Consider the following 17,831-nt stretch of genomic DNA (forward strand, 5'->3'; position numbering starts at 1 on the left):
GGGACTGTCCTGAATGCTAAAGATCTGAAGACAAAACCAAAAAATAACTTCTGCCCAAAAGGAGCTGACTGATTCTTCTGTCTTGCCTCATGTAATATAGTGTATGTTTCATCAGAACATCATATTTTTTTTCTTTGATTTTATATATATGTATTTACAACTTTTAGGGGGCATAAACATCCTTGCTTTATCTTAACTGATTTTAATTTTAATGAAGTTTCAATTTTAATTTACTTTTATTTTATAGTTGCTATTATTAATTAAGCAATAACATACCTAACTCTTCCCCATTTCTGTATATTTCATTGGCTCTAATATTTATGGCTGCTTCTCTTTGGTGACTTGAAACGAGGCTTCTAGTTTCAGTTGGAAGAAAGTGAACAGGCGTCTTGCATTCTCAGTTACTTTATACTGTGCATATTGATTACACAGAATGACCTACATAAATTCTCTTATTGAGCCAAAAAGAGAAAGCTTAATTTTTAAAATTTCAAAGAGCATATTGGGCATTATATTTAAATGTAAATGCTCTTAATCCTTTAAGGGAATAAGGTTCACTTTCCTGGGGAATTTTCTTTGTGAGAATTAAAAGAAAAAAAGGGACTCAGTTGGGGCCTCCCAATTTTCTGAGTTAGTTTCTCCACTAACAAGGTGAACATTATTAAACTTAAGATTTTATAGAATCAGAAGTAAAAGTTTTTGAACTAGAAGGGACCATCAGAGTAATCTGGTCCATTCTCTTCATTTTATAGATGAGGATTTTGTTGGAAAAAACTGCAAAGAATGTGGTACTTAAATCCATAACATCAGGGATTATTTGAAGAACTGACTACATGTGGAAATAATTTACCATACCTTTGTAGAAAATCTCATGCTACATTTAAAATTGTATCTCATTTGACACTGGAGGAACTGGTTAAAATAGGAATATGGTTTGTTTCTACTCTTGACCTACAAGCTAGTATAGGCCAGAAACATAGCAAATAAATGACTGAACTATGTTGGGAATCACTGGAATTTACTAGTAGAAGATGGAAACTATCCCCTTGAAGTCCTGAATGTGAACTTGAATTACCAATGGAAGAAAAAAAATTGACCTCTTAACAGTGTTGTCAAACAACAGGAACACTACCTCCTTTTCCCATTAGCTATTAGTTTTCAGAGATTTTGTGTTATCCTAAGAATATTTCAATAGATGCACGTGATTTTTCAAAAATTTCCTACTTTTTTGTTTGTTTTATATTAATTTGTACCAAGAAATGCCAGTGTAGTCATTATGTGATTTAAGGAAGGTCTGAAAACTCAGAGACCGTGGACTTGAGTTCTGGATTTGCCATTGAGTTCATTGTGACCTTGAGGGAAGACATTTTAAGTCCAATTCCTTTCTAGTTTCTTCTAATGATAAGAACTCACATTCAGTCTTTTTTTTCCCATATATTTTATTATTTTCCAGTTACATTTAGAGAGAATTTTCAACATTTGTTTTCATAAGATTTTTAGTTTCAAATTTTTCTCCATCCCTCCTCTCCCTCCCCCCTCCCCAATGTGATGTTTAAAATCTAAATTGTGGTCGCCTTAAATTAGAAGCTTTAGCACCAGTCCTTGGGCATTAAACATTTATTAAAGCATAGAGGTATTCACAAGGAGTTCAGAAAAAAAAAAGTCCTACCTAGCCTAGAGTTCCAGCCTGCTTGGGTTCTTCCTAAAGTCGTCCTCCACGAGCCTGCTTTAATCAGGAACTCTCTCCAGCAAACTCATTGTGGAAGCTTTTTATAGGTCTGGAACAGAGGCGGTCCTTACACACTGCTTCAAGCTGATTGGTTGGCATCATCCAAATCCATTGGTTCTGAAGGTGTTCTCAAGGTGTGATTACAATCCAGTTAACTTGAAGTAGGCTAATCAGCAGTTAATCACTCTCACTTGATTCAATCAGTCTAGATTAATCTCCAGGTGGGTCTTTGAGTATCTGCTAAATCTCATTATTTCATCACACCAAGACAGCAAATAATCTGATATAGGTTATATATATACAATCACATTAAACATATTTGTGCATTAGTCATGTAATGAGAGAAGAATCAGAGCAAAAAGGAAAAACCTCAAAAAAGAAAAACAATAACAACAAAAACAATAGAAATAGTATGGTTTGATCTGCATCCAGATTCAACAGGTTTTTTGGGGGTTTTTTTTTTTTTTCTGTATTTGGAGAGCATTTTCCATCATCGCATTCAGTCTTGAGGGTTTGCAAAGTGATTGACATACAGCATCTCATTTCTTCCTTACAATGACTCTGTGAGGGAAGTACTATTATTCTTCCTCTTTTTACAGATGCAGAAATTGAGGTTGATAGAACCTTTGTCCAGGGTTCTTGCATTGTGTCTGGGTTAGGATTCAAACTCAGTTTTTCCTGATTCCAAGTCCACTGCTTTATGTCACCTAGTTGAAGGAGGATGGGTATAAAAGTATTAACACCTAGAACCAGTGGTAATATGGTGTATATTGATTGCAAAATGTTTGGCTTTCATTTGTCATAGAATTTCTTTTAACAAGTGTCTTTTTTTTTTTCTTTTTCCCCCCTATCAGGAATCAGAGAATAACTTCAAGATGAAATTGAGTCTCTCCAGGGTGGTTCAGGGCTGTCGCCTTGGAACATTAAATAACCTTGGAAAGAAAGGGGGCCACACCATGGAGTTTCCGGGTTGCTTGCTGTACACCAGAACAGGGTCAGCTCCACACCTGACTCATGAGACATTGCAGGTCATCAGCGGCGTTCCCGTCATGACTCATCTCACCCTGGCATCACTGTAAATATTGGTCCTCATTGCATCTGTTATTATAAACAACAAGCTTAGAGTAATCATTGCAGGCTGTTTGGTATATTTTATGCAGACATGTACACATGAGATTTGTTTCAGTGCAGCAGACATTTATGAAGGGTCTGCTCTGTGTGATCTGAGCTAGGTGCTGGGTATGCGACAACCCCTGTCGTTATATGTAGGACATGTGGGACAAGAAAAAAGAGGTGCTACAATCATGAAAACCCAAGAAGGAGAGGATGTCTAGGAGGAGGGAGGACTCAACAATGTTAAATGCTGCAGAGAGATCAAAGAGATTACCTTCTATTAGAGGGATCTGTCCTATAGATGACATGATAATAATAGCCCCTATTTATATAGTGCTTTAAGGTTTGCAGAAGTTATTTACAGATACTGTTTTATTTGATCTTCACAACTGCCCTGTGATTATTATTAGGTGCTATTATTGGCCTCATTTTACAAACGAGAAAACTCAGTCTCAGAGAATTTAAGTGACTTGCTGAGGCTTACACAGCTGGGGAACATTGGAGACAGGACTCAAACCTAGGTCTTCTTACCTCTAAATCTGGCATATTACGTATATGAGTTGAAGAAAGAGCACTAATAATTAAAGATTTGGAAAAACTTTGCAGAGGATGTGGCACCAAAATTGAACTTTGATAGGTAAAGATCCTGAAGGGTAGAAATTTGGAGGGAATGTATTCTAGAAGTAATGGGCAACCTGTGCCAAGGTAAGAGGTGGGAGATAGAGTACAAAGTATAGGTATGAGTGAGAGTCGGCTAGAACTGAGGTGATGGGAAAATTCCCCTAGTTCAACCAGTATAATTGGGAAAGGTTTAACAAAATAAATATACAGTTTGTTGTTCAGTAGTTTCAGTTGTGTCCAACTCTTTGTGACCCCATTTGGTGTTTTCTTGGCAAGGATACTGGAGGGATTTGCCATTTCCTTCTCCAACTCCTTTTACAGATGAGGAAACTGAGGCAAACAGAATTAAGAAGTGACTTGCCCAGAGTCACACAGCTAGTGAGTGTCTGAGGACAAATTTGAAGTGAGGTCTTCCTGACTCCAGGGCAGGTGCTCTATCCACCAGTGCCAATATATTATACAGATAATATCAATTTGGGATTGTTTAAGTAAGTAGGCTGCCACTGGAATCCACTTCTGTTTGAGTTTGACACCACTGGGCTAGAACGTAGTGGAAAGGATGACAGTTAGGTGGCACGGTGGATAGAGTGCTGTGCCTGGAGTCAGGAAGACTGAGGCTCACATGCATCCTCCCACAGCCATGTGACCATGGGCCAAATCACTGAACCTCTGATTGCCTTGGTTTTCTCATCTGTAAAATGGAGAGAGTACCTACCCTCAGGGTTTGTTGTGAGGATCCAGTGAGATGATATTTGTAAAGCATTTAGTACAGTGCCTGGCAAATATTAGGCATGATATAAATGTTATCATTATTATATATATTATAATAATATAATATTGTATACAAATCAATATATGCAATATATTATAATATAAAAGATATTAGAATGACACATCCTACTATACACAATATAGGTAATATTACATATATGATACGCATAATAATGACAACAACAATTATAAAAATAGTAGCTAACATTTATATAGCACTTACTGTGTGCCAGGCACTATGCTGAGCATTATGGTGATATGAGATCTCTGGAAAGGTAGGCTAGAGCCAAATTGGGAAGAGTTTTAAGTACTGGGCCAGGGAGTTTGCATTTTAGCCTATAGGCAAATAGAAAGGCACCGAATATTAACACTAATTAAAATGTTATAACATTTTTGCCTCTGGAGTACAAAAGTAGTTTCAAGATATTAAAAGTGATCTAACAAGATGCAACAGCCTTATTCCTTGATGATTCAAGGTAAGAGTGAGGAAGAATTCTAAGCCCAAGGCAAGCAATAGACCTCTTCCCAGGCCAGCAAGCACAGGCCAATTTGGAGCTTATCCAAAGTCCCTTGACATGCTATAAGGTCATATTCCACTGTTCCTGGGTCAGGGAAAACTCCACTAGTACCAAGTTTAAGTCATAGGAACTAAATCTGACTCTTCCGTATTGACCCCATTCTAGATTCTTGTTTTAGGATAGGTCTGTAGCACCAAGAGAAAGATAATAAGGGCCAAGGCCTAAGCTATATTGTGCTCTCTGTTCCTGTACATGCTGGCCCAGTAGAGAGCTGAAGAGCCAGCCTCCAAATGCCAGGTCCCTGACTAGTTTTTGAGATGCTTCAAACCATAGCTCAGAGATGGTGCCCTAGGGAAGTTGAAAACCAGCAGAGTAGCTGCCAGCACTCACTGCTTGAAGTTCTTTTCTGCCAATTATTTGTCATGAAACTGAAAATTATGTCATAGATCCTCTGTGTCTCACCTATGGTTTTCAACCGGTTCTGTGTCGTTTTCATCCTAGCACTTTTATACTCATTAAAGTACTTGATGAATGATCAAATAATTCTCTAATCTTCTATGAAATAACTATGATTTTTTTAAGGGTGAGAGAAGAGAGAGAAGGAAACCCAACTGTCCTAAATCAAAGCGTCTTTTCCCATTACTCAGGTCTTCATTGAACGTGTTGTTTCAGAGGTTTTATTTCTCTGGCTATAGCAAAACTAAGGCTTTAAGTGGTGCTGAATTTTGTTGTTGAAAGACCAGTTTTGCTGTAACGTAATTTTGTGTTTATGTTGGTGTTTAAGCATGCCTTCTCTGCCTCATCAAGAACTTGAGCTGATTTTTCTCTAGCAATTATGTCACCTGTGTTTTTCTTTTGGTCACAGGGCAGAACATTATGAAGTCTTGGAGGAATATAAGCAAGGAATTGGAAAATTTATAGGTAAAAATTGTATAGTTAGTGTGTGTCTTGTTGATATCCTAATTTTAGAGTTTGGTAATACAGGGGCAACTATTCATTTCCAAATGTGTTGTGGTATCTTAAATCTTTTTTCCTCCATTGCAGAAATTTTGTACTTATCGAGATTTCTAGTTGTGAATATGTCCTCTTCCTTCCAGAAAAAACCATAAAGGGGACAATTATTGTCCTAGCTTACCTTCTATAGGTCTCTCCTTGCATTAAAGATCTCTGCTGTGACAGCAAGGGACCACTTATGTGAAAGGTGTTTGAGGTACAAACACTCATGTGTTGCTGTTTATTGTTCAGTCAGGTTTCTTCTTGGACTGAGAACTTATTGGCAACTGATAGGCCTTGTATTTCAGTGAAAGACTTTGTACAGTATGGTGTTTTTGAATCCCAACCCAACTTATGAACCAACACCAATTTTTGTCATTTTTAATACATGAGACCATCAAACTGCTGTATTCTGCAACTGTCTTCAAAAAAGAGAACACTTAAAATGTGAATTTCTTAGCTTCAGGCTTTTCCTTCTAATTTTCCGCATTCTCAGAACAATTATTTTTTCTTTCTTTTTTTGTTTTATTAAAAGTCAAGTTGAAAAAAATGTGGCAGAATGGCAGAATTTTAGAGTTGACACTTCCCCTGTGTAGCTTAAGTCAAGTGATCCACCTCCCTGCTATCAGATCATTTTTCTTATTTATTCTCATTCTGGGTTCATAGTTAATCAACATGCATGTTCTGTTATTTCTTAAGTAGTTAATAAAATTATATTATCTTTCTAATTAATTAAACAATTAGTTTTAAGTCCCCAGTTTAAGAAGTTGTTGTTTAGTCGTTTAATAAGTAATGTTTTTTAAATAGGGCAGTTAGGTGACATAGTTTATAAAGTGCTGGGCTTGAAGTCAGGAAGACTTATCTTCCCGAGTTCCAATCTTGCCTCAGACACTTACTAGCTATGTGACCTTATACAAGTCACTTAACCCGGTTTACTTCAGTTTCCTCATCTGTAAAATGAGACAGAAAGGGCAAACCACTCCAGTATCTTTGCCAAGAAAACCCCAGATGGGGACACAGAGAGTTGGATACAACCGAAACCAGCTGAACAACAACAAATTAAATAAGTAATTTTTATTAAAATTTATTAAGTGAGCAATACTTAGTAAACTGGAGAAACCTCTTTCCCCATAAGCATTTGCTTATCCCTCTATATCAAACCTTTAATTTCTTAGGTTTCGGTAAATATCAAAGTTAGTGATAAATTATAGGTAATTATTTAAATATTTATATTATTGCTTATTAACTGTGTTAAAAACAATAACATAAAGACTTAAATAATCACATACAGTATATCAAATGTGAGAAAGATCACAGCCAAAGTCACCTTTAATCATCATTTCCGCTGTTTTCTCCTCCTGAATTCTGTCAACATAGTCCTACCATTCAGTTTTCTCAGTGTACAAATTGGAGTCTTTTCTCAAAAATTCTCCCCGTTCCTTTGCGAGATAAGGGTTAAATTCGGTTCTTTCTAGAAATAAGTTATCTTAGTCTTTTTTTCTCTATGTCTTCTCTTTAGCCATCTTAGAAATAGTCTCTCCAAAATGACAGATCAGCTCTCAGTCTCTTCACAGACTCCTTTTAGACTGACGGTTAAGCTGTCACTCCAAGATTCCATTTCCTTTTAAAGATACAGTAACACTTTTGAAACAGACTTTTGAAGATTCCACATTTGTATAATTTACATATAAGCACAGAATGGAAGGTTACTTTCTAGAGTCTTTTGCTAATGTTTCTTTTCCTAATTATTCATGCATAAGGAAAGGAGGAATGGTAAGGATAATCTAAAACCATTAATAAAGCAAAAAATAATATATCTGACTTTTGAAGACACTGTACACATTTGTGTATGTATGTGTGTGTGAGAGAGATTTCTTCCTACTTACATTTTGCTTAGGCTAATTTTAAAATGAGTTTGTTTTCCTTAAACATGTAACTAAATGAAAGAATAGGAAGGAGGCCCAGAAGTTTGCTTAGTGGTAAAGGGAAATGCATATGTATATATATACTCCTCTCTCAGATCTAGTCATGTGACTGTAGGAAAATAGTAGTCTGGATAATCCAGAAACTAGAGGAGTTTCTAGTTAAAAGGGACCTTAGTGGTTATCTAGTACAACCCTTTCACTTTATAGATGCAGGTCAGATTTGCACAGATCTTTAATGCAGAGACATAGTTGAGTTTCCTTACTCTCAAGTCAAATGTTCTTTATAGCATTTTTCCTCTGTGTTCTGCTCTAAGTTTGGGCTTTTTTTTTTTTGTCCTTATATTTGAACATGGGTGTTTCCAATTTCTGGGAAAATCATTGCAAACAAAATAGTGAAGCTACACTATGAAGACCTGACTCAGGTGGAGCTAAAAGGCTGAGCATCTACTTTCACCTGCCTGCTTCTCTCCTGAAACTCAATGCTGGGAATCGACAAATATAACCTTTCAAGCTGATGCACAGTTGGAGCTTAAAATCACTGACCAGATACGAGATTGTTGATTCCTGCCTTTCTCAGGAAAGTAATGAAATACTCTGGCTTAAAGGGCCTTCTCATCCAGCTCCTCTCAGTTTAGAGTCAACAAAGATCTTATTTATGTCAATAAAGTTAATAAGTCATCGAAAACGAGATGTCTAGAGTTGACTTTAATGACTCAGCATTGAAAGGAAGATGGGAAAACTGTAAAACTTCTTTTAATGTTTTGTCGAAACAATTTTGCTCAAGTTTTATTGGCTACCTTAGAAAATTTTTCACCCTAATTTTAGATTATTTAAAGTATCTTAAAATAGGAATATCATAAGGTTTGGTGACCTAAAACTGTTTTATCCCTCTAACTCAAGGATTCTTAACTTTTTGTGTGTGCTGTACCCCTTTGGCAGTATGATGGAAGTCCATGAACTTCTCAGAAGGATGTTTTTAAATTCGTTAAAAAAAAAAAAACATATCCAAAAAAAATACATAGGATTACAGAAGAAACAAATTTTATTGAAATACTAGTTATCAATGCAGAAATATGTTTAATGTGATTGTACATATACAACCTATATCAGATTTCTTTCTGTCTTGGGGAGGGGGAAGGGGGGAGGGGAGGGAGTTTGGAACTAAAAATCTTATGAAAACAAATGTTAAAAACTATCTTTACATGTAACTAGAAAATAATAAAATACTTTTATGATATAAACAAAAAAACTAAAAAAAAAAGAAAAAGAAATACTACTTATCAAAATAGTAAAACAAATAAACAAAAAACCCACTAAGATCACAGACCCTATTGTAAGAAGCCCTGCTGTAATGGAAAGATTACAAGGATCCCTATGAATCCTTTTTTCCTTGAAGAAATGAGTGTACCTATATATTAAATTACATGTGTAGCCTAGGTGGGGTGAACCACCTTCCAGTTACTAGATAATTTTTCTTACTCATTTTCATCCTGGGTTCATTTATAATTAACATGCATGTTTTGTTATTTCTTCATTAGTTAATAAAATTGTGACATCTTTCTAATTAATTAAACAATTAGTTTTAAGTTCTTTTAAGATTCAGCTCAGACACCACCTTCTACATGAAGCCTTTCCTGTCCCCCTCAACTGCCACTCCCCCTCTTTCAATCTTCCTTGTATCTAACTACTTTGTACTTATTTGTATTATTTTTAAATATTTATTTGTTGTCTCCAGTGTTAGAATGTAAACTCCTTGAAGAAGGGATTGTTTCATTCATTATATCCCTAGAACTTACTACAGTGCCTGGTCCACAGGGGCTAATAAACACTTGCAGATTATTTAATTGAAAATTCTAGGTGTGTGCCTGAATTTCACCACATTGAGATTTATTTCTAATTGATGAGATTATTTCCACATGTGAATTCTTTCTTTTTCTCCTTTACCTTGCATCATACATTAGTAGAAAATACTTTTTTTTTGCAACATGGTAAAATCATTGACCTAAAATCTTTCTTTCTTTTTTTTTTTTTGGACAGGAATGCCAGAATCAATATTCTATTGTTCCCTCCATGATCCCGTCAATCCCTGCCCAGCTGGCTATGTAACTAATAAGGTATGTTCTCATAAGGGCTCTGTGGTTCCTGCTTTCCATAAGGAAATCTAGACTATTCTAGTCCTTAGATACGAAAGGATTAGATGTCCCCCCAAAAAAATCAATAAAGGATTAGATTTTGAGAAGCTCTGATCTCTCTCTTCTACCTTTTAGAGCCCCCTGCTTTATTACTATTAATATAGTAAGATAGGGTAGTTTATAGTATGATATGGTAATGCTATATGTGTATTGGGTGAAGAGAATAGGATTGGTTGAAGTTCCTTGACTTTGGGTCATGAATACATCTTAAACTTTTGCATTGTAAGAAATCTTTTCTTTTTTTTCTTTTTTCTTTTTTTTTTTTTTTGTGGGGCAATGAGGGTTAAGTGACTTGCCCAGGGTCACACACACAGCTAGTAAGTGTTAAGTGTCTGAGGCCAGATTTGAATTCAGGTCCTCCTGAATCCAGGACCAGTGCATTATCCACTGCGCCACCTAGCTGCCCGAAATCTTTTCTTGATAAAGACTATATAATCTTTGATTTTTCCTCTCTCCAGTGGTGATAACCCCCCCCCCCCCCATACCCTTTTCATCCTGTGCTTTTTTTGTCCATGTTTTCCCAATAAATCCTTCATGGGAGATCTATCGAATGGGCACACAAAATCTGCCTGTGAAAGGCGGCTTTATCTGGGTAGCTGGGAAACTGGCTTCTGTGGCAACTGGAAGATTCTTTGAGGTGGCCAAGTGTAAGGTTAGCTGCTCCAGAGAAATCTCTCTTTTTTTTCTTGAACTTACACAGTTACTTGTCTATGGATTTAATAATCTCAAAAATAGTCAGTAAAAAAGTGGATTATGCTTACTAGCTGTGTGACCCTGGGCAAGTCACTTAACCCCCATTGCCCCCCACCCCAAAAGTGGATTATGCCTCATACAACCATACATAGAATTGCATTTTTTGTATTTGGTGTCTCTCGGCCATTGTGGAAATATGAAAAGTATTTCAGACAAAGGAGTTGTCACCTTTTGAAATGGAGCCTTACATTGGCAATGTAGTGAAGTGTTCCATATAAAAACACATTGACTTTTTAAAAATAGTATTTATTTTATTTTTTCCAATTACATGTAAAGATAGTTTTCAGAATTCATTTTTGTTTGTTTGTTTGTTTGTTTGTTTTTTATTTTGTTGAGGCAATTGGGATTAAGTGACTTGCCCAGGGTCACACAGCTAGTAAGTGTCAAGTGTCTGAGACTAGATTTGAACTCAGGTCCTCCTGAATCCAGGGCTGGTGCTCTATCCACTACACCACCTAGCTGCTCCTTGTTTTTTGTTTTTTATAAATGGGGCATTGAAGGTTCAGTGACTTGCCCAGGGTCACATAGCTAGTAAGTGTCAAGTGTTTGAGGCCAGATTTGAACTCAGGACCTCCTGAATCCAGGGCTGGCGCTTTATTCACTGTGCCACCTAGCTGCCCCTTCGACATTCATTTTTGAAATATTTTGTATTCCAAATTTTTCTCCCTCTCCCTTCCCCTCTCCCCATCACAGCAAGCAATCTGATATAGGTTATACAGTACAATCATGTTGAACATATTTCCACGTTAGTCATATTGAAAACAAATTGACTTTTCTTATAGCCACACATTCTCAGTGCTGATAATAGCATCTTCTTTTTTTTTTTTTTTAGTGAGGCAATGGGGGTTAAGTGAATAGCATCTTCTAAAAGCATGTTGTATTTAATATTACCTAAGATTAACTAAAACCAAAGCATTTTTTTTGTTTGTTTGATGGATCTAGGATTTCGTTGCTCCCTCTTCCACCAATGTAAATCATAAATTCCTCACCTTGTTCTTGTTGATCCTTGTCCTATTTTTGTATGTGTTTTGCTGTAAATCCTGCCTATGGAATGCACCCAATGTGCTATAGTAATTCCTATTATTATCTTGGAGGTAGTAGTATGTCCCTTGGGCTATTTGTGTATCTCTTATGTCTTCTTTGTTCTACTTAACTTAACCAACTTTTCTCTTTTTCTGGTTGCAAAGAAAGGGAAATAAGCAAACATTATTAAGTGCCTACTATGTGCCAGGCACTGTGTTAAGTGCTCTTACAATTATTATCTCCTCTGATCCTCACAGCAACCCAGGGATATAGGTGCTATTAGCATCCCAATTTTTAGTTGAGGAAACTGAGGCAGACAGTGGTGAAGTGACTCGCCCAAGGTCACACAGCTAGTAAGTGCCTGAGTCTGGATTTGAACTCAGGCCTTCTTGACTCCAGGTGCAGTGTTCTATCTGCTAGGTCACCAGTTTCTAATTTGAGAAGGAAGTAAAAGTATAGGAGGCAGCTCTTGTACCCCATCCATTCAGGAGATTGTATTGTCAGTTCCATCTCAAACATGAAGGAGATTTGAGTTCAGTATTACTTTATAACATAATGAGATTTGTGCTTATGGCATTTGCTTTTTAGCCGTCAGCTGTGCTCAGTGATGTCTCTGTGCTTTCTTCCTGACAGTCTGTGTCTGTGTGGGGAGTTGGAGGACGCCTAGAAATGACTGCAGCCAAGTTCATGACAATTCAGCAGGCCCTTCAGCCAGACTGGTTTCAGTGCCTGTCAGATGGGGAGGCTTTGTGTGGGGAAGTCTTCTCTGCTAAAAGAGCCAGGAAGTCTGTGGATCGGTCCCTGGATTTCCTTGATGAGTGTCTAAAGATCCAGGAACAGTCTGAGGTAAGGCTAAATCCAGACTTAGAACCCCTCTGGGGTGAGGGGGTTGAGTTGCTTACCAACTCCTTGTGTGGAAGAGTTTAGGCATTAAACTTATATTGCCCCTTATGGGAAAAAAAAAAAAAAAGACCCCACAGGAGATTGGCTACTTTGTAATCATTGACTACTTCTACAGCAAATTATCAGCAATCATTCTTAGAGGTAAGGCTACCTCCAGTCTGCATAATCAGCTAATAAATCAACAAATACTTGTAGGGCAGTATAGTGGGAAAACACTGCATTTGGAAGTGAGAAAAACTCCATTGAAATTCTAACTCTTCCCCTTGCTAGCTGTGTGACCTTGGGCAAGTCTACTTAACTCTTCTTGGCCTCAGTTTCTTCATCTGTGAAATGAGATCTAGATCATGTTTCTGTTGGATGATGAATTCAGACAGTGCAGAAGGAAGGAAGGAGGGCCTTTCAGGTGGAGAGATGAATAGGACCAAAGATATGGATGTCAGGATGAACATAGCTTCAGGCCTTTTTTCCTGTATCCCTGACCCTAGTCCCCAGTTATCCATGTTTTTCCTTCCATACATCATCCTAGATCTGTTCCTTGGCCTATCCCTCATCCCTATCCGTGACATTTATCTATGGGGAGTACCAGGCACATTCAGTGAGCAGGCCAGTGTAAATGTTTTGGACCTCTATAGATTAGGCATCACAGCTATTAATCAACTCCTAAATCTTTAGGCTGGTTTTTAATAACTTTTAACCAAGCCAGAATAGAAGCTTAAATGCCTCTCTATTCCCTCCAGGGTCTAAGGTTGAATATTGATATCTCAGCAGAAACGGAGGGGCATGTATGTGTTATCTGTTGTTCATTCTTTCTTTTTCTCTATGACCTTCTATTGCTCCAACCCTCCTTTCTCAACTTAGGTTCTTCGGAGTTGTGTGATGATTGGAGTCATTGAAGGTGGTGATGTACTAGAGGAAAGGCTGAGGTCAGCAAGGGAGACAGCAAAACGGCCTGTGGGTGGCTTCCTCCTGGATGGTTTTCATGGAGATGCCATGACAAAGGAGACAAGATTGAAGCTGATGTCATCTGTCACAGCTGAACTTCCAGAGGACAAACCGAGGCTAGTATTAAGTTAAGGGTCAGGTTGGGAATGGGATGGAGCAGATATATATATATTTGCATATTATGTATCACTGGGCCTAGCCAAAAGGCTTGTTACTTGGGTGTTGTGTTTTCTTCCCTTTTTGGCTCACTTGGCTGTTGGAGGCAAAATCTGGAATCCAGACTAGTCATTGTGATGAAGTCTTATACAGAATGCAGATAGATTTATGTGATGATTTCTGGCATCATGGGTCTTCAACCCTCATAATGTGAATTATGATAATATAAAATCACAATGTATGGGAAGCCAAGATGACAGGTTAGAGACAGCAACCCAGATGAACTCTTTCAACATTCCCCTCCAAATAACCTTAAAATAACACCTCAAATTGAATTTTGGAGTGGAAGAGCCAACAAAAAGATCAGGGTGAGATATCTTTCCCAGACTAAGAAAATTTTGGAGGTCAGCAGGAGAGCTTTGTAACATTTGGGTGGGCACATCAGAGAGAATACCACAGTGGCCATGACAGTGGCAGCAGTGGCAGGAGCAGCTTTGGAAGCTCTCGGTCCAGAGACAGTAAGGGGGTCAGACACCTGGTTGAAAAGAGATTACAAGGGGGCAGCTAGGTGGCACAGTGGATAAAGCACTGGCCCTGGAGTCAGGAGTACCTGAGTTCAAATCCGGCCTCAGACACTTAACACTTACTAGCTGCGTGACCCTGGGCAAGTCACTTAACCCCAATTGCCTCACTTAAAAAAAAAAAAAAGATTACAAGGGACCATTTGCTGGCACTGGGTACAGCTGGCACTGATTGGCAGCCTATTGCTCATACACAATTCTGGGGTACAGTTTCAAAACAGAGTGGAGTGCTAGTGGTTGGTCACAAGGGAACAGGGACCATGGTCTCAGTTCTAAGGCAGAGTGCTTGCAGCTGCAGGAAGGACCAGAGACCCTTCCTAGATAAGAACACAGACCTGGAGAGCAGTGACCATCTATCTCCCAGGATCACATCACCATGGAAGCACTAAAAACTTACAAACCTCCAGAACTAGCTCTGAAAATAGCAGCATGAAAAAGTCTGAAGCTTGGGACAGTGCCTCCCCATCCCCAGGTGAGCAGAGCCCAACTTAAGATAAAGTTCAGAGTCAAGAAATAGGCTAGAAAAATGAGCAAACAACAACAAGAAGACCATAAAAAGCTACTACAGTTGCAGGAAAGACATAAGCTCAGAAGAAAACAATAATGTGAAAACATCTGCAAACAAAGCCTCAAAGAAAAATGCTAATTGGACCCAACCTCAACAAGAATTCTTGGAAGAGTTAAAGAAAGAGATAAGTGGTAGAGGAAAAATTGGGAAAAGAAATGAGAGTGATACAAGAAAAATTATGAAAAAAATTAATAGCTTGATAAAAGAGGCACAAAAATTCACTGAAGAAAGAATTTCTTAAAAAGTAGAATAGGCCAAATGGAAAAGCAGGTACAAAAATTCACCGAAGAAAAGAACTCCTTAATTAGCACAATTGGCCAGATGGAAAAAGTGGAGCAGAAGGAAGAAGAGGAGTTGGGATATGATGAAGTATGAAATCTCCCTGAAGAAAAATAATTCTTTAAAAATTAGAATTGAGCAAATGGCAGCTAATGACTTTGTGAGACATCAAGAAACAAAAAGCAAACTCAAAAGAATGAGAAAAAATAGAAAACATGAAATATCTCATCAGAAAAACAACTAGATGGGGCAGCTAGGTGGCGCAGTGGATAGAGCACCGGCCCTGTAGTCAGGAGTACCTGAGTTCAAATCCGGCCTCAGACACTTATCACTTACTAGCTGTGTGACCCTGGGCAAGTCACTTAACCCCAATTGCCTCACTAAAAAAACAAAAAACAAACAACTAGAAAAAAGATCAAGGAGGGATAATTTAAGAATTTTTGGACTACCATAAACCCATCATGAAAGAAGGAGCCTAGACATCATATTTCAAGAAATTATCAAGGAAAACTGTCCCAATATTTTTTATCCAACGGATAAAATAAAAATAAAAAGTATCTACTAATCACCTTCTGAGATACCAAAATGAACATTCCTAGGAATATTATAGCCAAATTCCAGAGTTTCTAGGTCAAAGAAAAAATATTTCAAGAAGCCAGAAAGAAAAAATTCAAATATTATGGAGCCACAGTCAGGATCACACAAGATTTACTGGCTTCCACATGAAAGGAGCTGATATTCTGGAAGGCAAAGAAGTTAGTTTTACAACCAAAAAACAAAACAAAAACTACCCAGCAAACAGTATAATCCTTTAGGAGAAAAAAATGGATATTCAATGAAACAGAAGAATTTTAAGCATTCCTTGTGAAATGATTAGAGCTGATTAGAAAAGTTGATATTCATATCAAATACTCCAGCAAAGCATAAAGAGGTAGATATGAAAGTAATCAATAAAGGACTTAAAGTTAAAATGTTTATATTTCTATTTGGGAAGATGATACAGGTAACTCCTAAGAACTTTATCCTTACTAGGGCAGTTAAAAAGAGTTTACAAAGACTGGGGTCATGGATGTGAGTTGATTATGTTGGAATGATCTCAAAAAAAAAAAAAAGAAGGGAGGAAAAAGATGAATGCACTGGGAGAAAGGGAAAGGGAGAAGTAGAATGGGGAAAATTTTCTCATATAAAATTGGTCTCAAGGAAGAGGGAGGTGGCAGGCAATGCTTGAACCTCACTCATCAGAATTGGTTAAAAGAGAGAAGAATATATATACACACACTCAGTTGTGTATAGAAATCTAACTTGTCTAATAGGAAAATAGGAGGGGAAGGGGATAAGAGATGAGGGGGGTGATAATAAAAGGTAGGGTAGATTAAGTCAGACAGTGATTAGAAGCAAAATAGACCTTTGAGGAGGGAAAGAACAAAAAGAGAGAAGGAACAGAAGAAAATGGGATGGAGTTACAGTTAGTAATCATATCTATGAGTGTGAATGGGATGACTTCACCCATAAAGTTGAAGCAGATAGCAGAATGGTTTAGAAACCGTAATCTAACAATATGTCATTTATAAGAGACACTTAAAACAGAAAGACACACACAAAGTTAAAAATACGGAGCTGGAGCAGAATCTAATATGCTTCAACTGAAGTTAAAAAGGACAAAGCAAAAGCAAAAATAGACCTAATTCCAAGAGAAATCAGGGAAAACTATATTATGCTAAAAGGTACTATAAACAATGAAGTAATACATCAAGTTTCTCTGATAAAGTCCTCATTTCTCAAATATATGCTGAGCATAGCACTGAGTCAAATTTATAAAAATAAGAGGCATCCCCCAATTGATAAATGGTCAAACTCTTCTGTAGCCATATGAAAAAATGCTCAGATCACTGTTGATTAGAGAAATGCAAATTAAAACAACCCTGAGGTGCCAGCTCACTCCTATCAAAAATGACAAATGCTGGAAGGAAGGATGGAAAAAAAGGGACACTGTGAGATTTAAAATTGGATACTGAGCATTAACCTCCCCTCTTTAACCTTTCCCTTACATTTATCTCACAGACTAGTAAATGGAAGAAACTTATGGTCTCTAGTTAGAGCTTTTAGTGTGTGGTAGTTACCAGGTGATGTTGATTAGAGGGATAGGAAAATAGAAATACAAACAAATAATCTTAAGTCTAAGCTTAGTCTATATTCCGTATAAAACTCACCAAAACCCCAAGGCCACCTTTGGGGAGAGAGAGAGAGAGAGATACCGAGTCAAGCACGTGCTGCTAACAGCCAGCTGGGCTGTGTCCAACTCCAGTCCGTGTCTATCTGTGTGTCGCGCCAGTCATCGGACCAGGAGAGCAGTTCAGAGATCCCACTTCCGTTCTCTCCTTGCCTTTTAAGCTCACACCCCAGAAGTGGAGTGCTTAGCAGCCGGACTGACGTGCGTAACCCATACACGGCCGTCGGTCTCCTCCCCGAAAGGGTGGTCCTTTAAAAAACTGGCGTCTTTCCGTATTCACTAACTGACTGTTAAAAAACTTTTTACCACAACACTAATGAATTATTGGTAGAGTAGTGAACTGGTCCAATCAATCTGGTTTGGAGCTATGCCCAAAGGGCTATAAAACTGCCTGCCCTTTGACCCAGCAATACCTCTACTAGGTCTGTATCCCAAAGAGATCAAAGAAAAAGGAAAAGGACTTATATATACAAAAATATTTATAGCACCTCTTTTGTGGTGGCAAAGAATTGGAAATTGAAAGGATGTTCATCA

General features: G+C 37.7%; 1 protein-coding gene across 1 annotated transcript in view; it reads left to right on the top strand.

Moving 5' to 3' along the window:
* QTRT2 (queuine tRNA-ribosyltransferase accessory subunit 2) overlaps positions 1–17,831 on the top strand; it is a 42,174-nt gene that overhangs the window by 8,291 nt on the left and 16,052 nt on the right. Inside the window, exons 2-6 of the mRNA XM_043996583.1 lie at positions 2,584–2,804; positions 5,618–5,673; positions 9,708–9,784; positions 12,272–12,484; positions 13,400–13,599. Of these exons, the coding sequence (XP_043852518.1) occupies positions 2,605–2,804; positions 5,618–5,673; positions 9,708–9,784; positions 12,272–12,484; positions 13,400–13,599 (746 nt within the window). The 5' untranslated portion in view covers positions 2,584–2,604. The remainder of the gene's footprint in view (positions 1–2,583; positions 2,805–5,617; positions 5,674–9,707; positions 9,785–12,271; positions 12,485–13,399; positions 13,600–17,831) is intronic.

Source organism: Dromiciops gliroides, chromosome 3 (assembly GCF_019393635.1).
Source record: "Dromiciops gliroides isolate mDroGli1 chromosome 3, mDroGli1.pri, whole genome shotgun sequence".
NCBI classification, from domain to species: Eukaryota; Metazoa; Chordata; class Mammalia; order Microbiotheria; family Microbiotheriidae; genus Dromiciops; species Dromiciops gliroides.